This window comes from Chrysochloris asiatica, unplaced genomic scaffold, assembly GCF_000296735.1.
Source record: "Chrysochloris asiatica unplaced genomic scaffold, ChrAsi1.0 scaffold00013, whole genome shotgun sequence".
Classification (NCBI taxonomy): Eukaryota; Metazoa; Chordata; class Mammalia; order Afrosoricida; family Chrysochloridae; genus Chrysochloris; species Chrysochloris asiatica.
In genome coordinates, this window is record NW_006408531.1 from 20,128,308 (window position 1) to 20,136,969 (window position 8,662).

At 36.6% G+C, this 8,662-nt stretch overlaps 1 protein-coding gene across 1 annotated transcript; it reads right to left on the reverse strand.

Moving 5' to 3' along the window:
* Window positions 1–5,766: 5,766 nt before the first annotated feature.
* Window positions 5,767–6,813, reverse strand: TAAR9 (trace amine associated receptor 9). Its single transcript, XM_006834661.1, has one exon. The coding sequence runs from the start codon at window positions 6,811–6,813 to the stop codon at window positions 5,767–5,769; it is 1,047 nt and encodes a 348-aa protein (XP_006834724.1).
* Between the last annotated feature and the right edge of the window lie 1,849 nt (window positions 6,814–8,662).

Genomic DNA, 8,662 nt, shown 5'->3' on the forward strand with positions numbered 1-8,662 from the left:
CTTAATGGCAATGAGTTTTCAGTTAACTCGTCTTACCATTTGTTCCAAAGAACCAAAGTGACACCACCCGGAATCCCTTCTTGTCTTCTCCAGTAAAATTCTTCTATCTTCAAGAAAAAGCTTAGGGCTCCATCTTGCTTTCCAGACTTACCTTATTATAACTGACTGATCTAGCTGTAAACTATGGTTTCTCCTGACGTTATCAACTGATATGCTTCTGAGAACTTGTGTATTTGTGTTGGTTCTGTTGTTGTTGTTGCTGTTAAGTATCATGGAGTCAGTTCCGACTCATAGTTACCCTGCACAGGGTTTTCGGGGCTGTAATCTTTACGAGAGAAGACAGCCTCATCATTCTCCCACAAAACGGCTGGTGGTTTCAAACTGCTGACCTTGAGGTTAGCAGCCCGATTCATAACCACTACACTACCAGAACTCCTTTATCACTTATTAAATTGTTTCCTCCAGGCAGAGAAAGCAGTTGTCCAATTGGAATTAATTGACATACCAGCAAGTTGCTCCACTTCCCTTCCTGAAACATCAATCACTGCATTTTATTCTTTTTATTCAAGTCCTTCTCTCTGGACACTCACTTAAATGAAAATCAACTGAGAATATATATTTTTTAATTGTGAATACTTCCCTAAAATACATTCAGTAAACAATTTGTAAGAATGGAACAAATGAGTTGCTCATAGTCCAGGATGCAAGGGACGGTAGATATAGGGAAGGTGGGAGGCTGCCAGGTAGATTTTGCCTGACTCATAAAATTTAACCAGGACGAGTCATAACAGCAGCTTCAAAAAGTTTAAGGGAAAATTTATATTTTTCCATGAACTTTTTGAAGTCCCCTTGTATTTTTTTTTCATAGGGATAATAGTAATTGATTCTTAGCTTGACATTGTCCTTGTTGATGTTGTTGTTATGTGCCGTAGAGTCTGTTCCGACCCATAGTGACCCTGTACAGGGTTTCCGAGGCTGTAAATCTTTATGGGAGCAGAAAACCCCATCTTTCTTCCTCGGAACAGATGGTAATTTCAAACTGCTAACTGTGAGATTAGCAGTCTGATTTGTAACCACTACGCTACCAAAGTTCCTTGACATTGTCCTTAGGAAATGATAAAGTACTATCCCTTGGCAAAGCACATAATTCAGTGTGTCTCTTTATAACTGAATGTGTATATTTACATAGAATAAGATATAAATGTTTGCTTATATGTAATGTCTGGGATGATAGGCTTTTTCCTTTACGTTTCTAAGAAATACTGTTGATTTTTCTGACCAGTTCTCTAAAGCTTTGGCTTTGTAGACAGACAGAAATGGGTTTAAATATTATAGCTCCAGCATTTAGTGATGACTTTGGTAAAACATATATATAACCTTTTCAAACGTTGTTTCCACATTAATAATTCTGTAAAAAATAGTAAAATGAGAAAAACAAAATATTGATTCAGTAAACCCAGATAATAGAATATAAGCAGTTTATGCAAATCTTTTTATTACATAGATATGCAGCAGCAATGGTCTTAAACAGAACAATTGTGCAGATGGCGCAGAAACAGGTAGCGTTTCCTTCTGTTGTGCACAGGGTTGCTCTGAGTTGGAATTGACTCAAAAGTATCAATAATAGCGACTGAATTCTTCCTGTCTTTTACTCTTATAAAGATAGAGAGTGCTTCTCCAAATAACTCTAGCATCCTGATATGGTGCTGTAGGATCAAAGACTTCTCTGTAGCTCTTCTAACATTTAATTTTGTTGTTGTTGTTGTTGTTGTTGTTTAGAAACAACATAGTGACCCTGTATAGAGTTTTTAATTAGAATTAATTTTTTCCCAGTGCCATGTACAATGGCCAAGTAGTCCTTTTGTTTAAAAGACTTATGTGGATTCAGAGACTCAATCTAACAAAGAAATGGTTAGAATGTGTCTAAATAAAAAAACTCTTATGAAATTGTTTATTCAGGGACATTTATAAATATGTATAAGGCAATATTTGTGTGATAATGGCTTATGCATTGGCTCGTAAATCCCCAAAATCTACAGATTTGTTTTACATCATAGTCATTTTTACAAAACATCCTAATGAAGAAGGAACGTTGTCTTCTTCATTATATAGGTAAACAACTAAGATGTATGAAAGGTAAGTGAGTTGACCACGCTCATAGTTTGCAGGTGGTAAAGCTAGGATTCAAACACAAGCAACCCAGTTCCAGAATCTTACTTGCAACCCAATACTGTATGCAGCATTCGCAAATAAAAGAAGGTATGTCTTTTCAAATCAATTTGCTGTTGAAAGTTTTCTCTGTAAATCTCTGGGGTGGGTTGATTGATTTAATCCTGCCTTTAATGTTTAATTTTCCTGGATTTCTCACAGTTCTGCCACAAATTGGTAATATTGCCTTAATTTCAATCAACACTGAGGCAAACTCTATAACGCTATCATTCTGTAACTTTCTATTTTTAAGTCCTCCATTTTAATATTCTAAAAATTTTCCACAGAATGTCACATAATGTAATTGTAATTTAATATTGGTTAACTGAGAAAAATAATGTGGACAAAAATTATTTCAAATTAAATTACTCTTTTACATTAACATCTTATTAATCAAAACAATGCACATGCATTTTTAATAATAATATATATATATATCTGAGAAATGTAGTATTTATCTAGTTTAGAACTGGGACATCACTGGATTAACTACTCCTTTGCAATAGTTCTGTAGTCTCCCAGTTGCTAAAGCAGACAATATGGGATCCAAAGCTTACCAGAACTGTAAGACTCAACACAGCAATATACTTCAAGATCATATTTTATTTCACTGACAAGGTCTTGTTGGAATAATGCCTTCCTCCACCCTCAATGTACCATGTTTCAAATATAACTTTGTAAGCATCTGGCCAAGACATTAATAACTCACTTATATAAATAAATGAGGGGTAAATAAGAACAGTACTGTGCTAATACTCTGGTTAGTTTTGGAGAAAAAAACGAAGTGTTTTTTATCCAACAGAATTCTTTTATGCGTGGCTATAAGAGGACAGCCTATTGTGGCGCTGAGGGATAAAGCACTGGACTGCAAGGTCAGTTTGTACCACAAGGTTGGTGGTTGAAACTCACCAGCCACTATTTGGAGATCTATCCATGGTCTCACTACGAGTCAGAGCCAACTTGACAGTACTGAAAAACAGCATACGAGGGTGTGGCAAAGGATAAAGCAGTGAACAAAAAGATGAGTTTGAACTGGTAGGTGGGCTTTTCAAATTCACTTGGAAACCCTACACAGAGTCTCAATAAATCTAAACCGACTAAACCAACTTGACAGCACTCATCAACAACAAAATAAGAGAGTATTTGTAGAAAGATCAACAAGAAAGTAAATTCAAAGTGTTCATCTCTACTTACTTACTGATGTAAAAGGTGTTGTTGCTAAGTATCATTAAGGTGGTTCCAACTCATAGTGATCCTGTAAAGGGTTTCCAAGGAAAGGTTGATGAGTTAGAACCACTGGCCTTGTGGTTAGCAGTCCAGTGCTTTTCCTACAGCACCACACCAGGACTGATGTGAACAAGACTTTGAAAACAGCACTGAGCAGTATTTCTGAGATCAATTCATTTAAAGATTATCCCCTGCATAGTGTGAGTGAACAAAATAGTGTATTTTTTAAGCCCTTCAAATTATTTTCTTTACTACTCATGAGTGTCAGTGGAAGTTTATATTTGCAGTTGATGAAAGCAACACATATTTCTATGACAGCAATATTACTGACTCACCATCAAGGAGCAGAGCCTTTGTGTTGCTTCTCAAGGAGTAAGAAAGGTGGACCTCAATAGTGATGACAGGTAAGGTGGTCAGTACCCCAGATCCTGACATCACGTGAGTGCTAAACCTCAAACAGATATTCTTCCATGAAAATGTGTCTGATGCACGTACTTCCTTCATCCTTTCTTACCTTTAACCATTTTCCCCTACTCTCAGACCTATTTTAAAGACATAAATGTGCAAATATGGACCAACTTAATCTTGAACAAAGTACTTTCAAATTGGTTCTTTTGTAAAATTTATAGTATCTGGTATGGAACTGTGGAGTAATGCGCCAGACTGCAAAGCTGTTTGAACTGCAAGGTTGGTGGTTCAAGCTCACCAGCCGCTCCTCGGAAACCCTATACAGGGTCGCTATGGGTTGGAACCAACTCAATGGCTCTTATCAACTTAACAACTATCTTTATGCGGACTTTTGGTGTGGCACTGTAGGATTAGCTCTGGTCTGAGAAACATAAGGTCAGCAGTTCAAACCCATCAGCTGCTCCTCAGAAACCCTATACCGGGACTCTATGAGTCAGAATCAACTCTATGACACACAACGACAGTAACAAACCCTATACAGAGTCACTGTGAATTGGAGCCAACTCAACAGCACTTAACAACAACAATCTTAATGTAACTCTATGTGCTTCTATTTTTTTCTGTTTACTTGTACATAAGCTAAGTGTGATTTATAGAATTCTCTGTGAATATCAGCTACCTAAATAAATATTTAAGGCAGGATTCAAATATCTGAGAAAGAAAATCACCTAATATTAGTTTTTTTTTTTTTTTAGTTTTTTACTGAATCTTGAAATAGTCAATATATACTTACATTTTAATGACAATAAATTAGAACTTATGTTGATTTTAAAAATGTATAAGATCAAATAAGAATACTGAAGATACTACTAGAGTTTGAGCAACTGCTATTTTAATACAATTTTTGTTATGTTTGAATCATGCCGTTTAATATTTCCAATGCCAAATAAAGTTTCTGGTAAAAGTAAGAACTCAAATGTGAAGAAATGTTACTTTTATTTTTGTTATTGTTATTCAGTGTCATCGAGTCAATTCTGACTTATGGGACTCTATCTAGGCTTCAGAGGAGTGGCTGGGGATTTGAACCGCTGACCTTGTGGTTAGCAGTCTAGTGCCTATCCTACAATGCCATACAAGGATTCCAGTTTTTACAACTAGCATTTTATAAAATTATTTATTTCATCTGACTGAAAAAGGAAGTACAGAAACCATCATCTTGGCCACATGCTTTTTCTAGAATAGATTATGCTCTCCAAAGTAAGATAGGGTGTGAAATAATTATCATGACAGTTGAGGCAACTCAGGTACAAAGGAAACAGGTTGTTGTAAACAGCATATATCTAAATGTGTTCTTTGTGAGCACAGTCTTCACAAACTTGAGAGGAAAAATTACCTGGGACAAAAAGACAAACGCCCCAGTGTTTTTCAAACAGCCTTCAATCACTCTTACATTCTACCTTTTAAATGAAAAAAAGGTTTTGAAGAGTTTAAAATCTAGTGTTTTTACTGCTCAAGCAAGATATAAAGATTTTTGTCCTTCAATGAATCAAATTTACAAGTTAGACTATGCCCCCGAATCTTTTGGACACCTGATCATTGATAATGAGTGTGGAAGATAACTATAAAACTTAAAATGAGTTGAAGAAACAAGTGGAAATTTCAAGGAAGAAAGTAGAGAATCAGAAACAGCGTAAAAGATTACTAAACAAGAAGTTATCAGCGCATCTTACTCATGTGTCACTAAATCCTAAAATTTTAAAATAAAAATCCAATTACATCAAATGTCTTAAAACAATGAAATTATGAAGGTAATACCCTGCTACTTGGCAAATGATTACCATCTGCCTCTTTAGACACAATTGCTTGAATTTTTGCCCTTGATCTAAATTCTATATAAATCTTGATGTCCCCGCCACTGTCTTTTCAATCTGTATCTGCTTCTTCAGTAAACAAATTAATGGTTGATGAGTCAGCCCTTAACACTTTGCCACTTACAATAAGTTTGATTGCCTTCCGAAACCATGGGTAAAAGAAAGCATATATCAATGGGTTCATAGCTGAGTTATAGTAAACACACCACACTAAAATTTCATAAACATAAGCAGGAGTTATGAAATTCATATAAGCATCAATCACTGCATCAATAATGTATGGTAGCCAAGAAACAAGAAACGCCATCATAGCAATACCCAAAGTTTTAGCAGCCTTTCTCTCTCTTTTTGCTACCCTTTCCTTATAACTCTCTGAGGAAGACTGACCATGTCCTGCAGTACTTTCTATCTTCCTAGCCTGATGTTTTGCCACCAAAAATATCTTACCATATATAAACACCATGGCAACAGTGGGTACAAAGAACAGAAGGAAACAGAGTAAAACCCAGTTTTGATTCAATGGTGCCTGACAGCCACCTATACAAGTGAGAGCAGCTACTAATTCTTCGATGCCTTCTTCATTGGCACCAGTATAAAAGACAGAAAAACTATATGTGACAGAAAAGAACCAAGAGAAAACAATACATAGTCCTGAAACCGAGACAGTAAACTTTGTTGGGTAGGACAGAGGATCTGTAACAGCAATGTATCTATCAATAGAGATGAAGCATAAATGAAATAAAGACGCAAAGCAAAAGGAGGTATCAAAGCAAGTATGAAATTTACAGTAACGCTCTCCAAAGTACCAGCAGCTCTCCACTGATCTCACTGTACTGAAGGGCATCACAGTCACTCCCACCAGGAAGTCAGCACAGGCCAGGGAAGCGATCAGAAAGTTGGTAGGTGTGTGCAGTTGCTTGAAGTGGAAGATAGCAATTATGACCAGGAAGTTTCCAAACACTGCCAATACTGCCCCCAAACCCAGGACTGCATAGAGAATTGCCCGAGGCCCTGGTGAGTAAGAGGTTTTAATGCACGATCCATTCACATTCTCATAGCAGAGCTCCACAGCTTCAGACTGGGAGAAATTGTTGATCATTGCTTCCTTTGAATTACTTTAAAGTCTTCAAATGGTCTATTTCAGCAATCTGAAACATAGAAGAGAGGGTAATTTCAAAGTCTTCGGGGAGAGAAAAGAGATCGCTAATTAAAAGGAAAATAACTTGTTTTTTTCCTTAGCAATTTTTTATTCTTTGGAACATTTTTGTTGTTGTTATGTGCCGTGGAGTCTGTTCTGACTCATAGTAACCGTGCATAGGGTTTCCGAGGCTGTAAATCCTTACAGGAGCAGAAAGCCTCATCTTTCTCCTGCAGAACAGCTGGTAATTTCGAACTGCTGACCATGAGATTAGCAGCCCGATTTGTAACCACTACACTACCAGAGCTCTACTTATTTTTCTTTCCAAAATATATTGCCAAGTTTCTAATATAAAGTGGGAATTCATTTCAGAAAGCCATGAAAATTATAGTCAAATATATGACTAAATAAATGGCTAGAAATACAGTCAGCCCAATGATATATATATATTATGATTTAGTGATCATTAGGAATAAGCTTTTTAATTTTTTTGTACTATTTACCTTTTGAATATCTCATCTGTAACCACCTGAGTTGAGAAATAATTCACCTACTAAAGACTGAGTTTTATTTACCCATTCATCTCCCCTGAGTATAGCCACTTCAGCTGCAATGATTTCATTTTTTCAAAGAAGGAAGAGATAAATTGGGTCATCTTCAAATTAAAACATCAAAATCCCTACAGTACAGAGTGTGAAGTCTGAGAAAAACTTTATTCATAATAGCTTGCTAAGTGTATTCTGGGAATATGTTTCTTCTCTTATAATTCTAGCACTTGTGTTATTATGTTTGTTTTTTTTTCTTTTCCCTTACCTTTCAGCCATGGTTTGGCTCATTTTAGATAACTGGAAGAAATATTCAAATCAAATTGATTCTAAAATAATGAGTGTGAAAGGATTTGCTCAGCTAACATATAGTCAGTTTTTAATGACTAAAATCTTATGGATTGATTAAAAACAAACTAACCTCAAAGGACTAGGGTGGTCAAGAGTAGTCATTTTAGATTTGCCATATCCCTAGAAGGAATGAATTCATGCTATCAGCCCAAATACAGACCAAGTTTTTTCCTAAAACCGTATGTCCCAGAATAAGAAACATGAGTAACTTGTTGTTATTATTAAGTGCTGTCGAGTCGGTTCTGACCCATAGCGACCCTGTATAGGGTTTCCAAGGAGTGACTGGTGAGCTTGAACCGCCAATCTTCTGGTTCAAAGGACTTAGCAGTCCTGCACATTAACCCACAGCGCCACACCAGGACTCCTGAATAAGTACAACTTTGCATTTAAATCATGAATAAGTATAACTTTGCATTTAAATCTTAACCTTACGAGAGCGGGAGGCTGGCCATTTAATCTATGATGTGAGGTCCTGGTGTGACACTATACGATAATCACTGTACTGCTAATCCCAAGGTTGACAGTTCAAACCTACAATCCACTCTTCTGAAACCCTACACAAGGTCATTATGAATCAGAAATGACTTGAAAGTTCTTAACACCAGCAACAATCTATGAGACAGGTTTGGATTCTGTTGAAAGTACAGGGTCCTATAGAAAAAGCTATAAGCATACACAGATATATGCATGTATATCTTCTTTGTCTCTCTCTCTCCCTCTTTCTCTCACTCCCTCCCTCTCTCTAGCTATCTACACATGTTGTTGTTAAGTGCCGTAGAGTCAATTCAGACCCATAGCGACCCTGTATAGGATTGCCGAAGAGCAGCTGGTGAGCTTGAACCGCCGATCTTGCAGTTCAAATGGCTTTGCAGTCTAGTGGCATTAACCCACAGTGCCACACCAGGACACTCTCT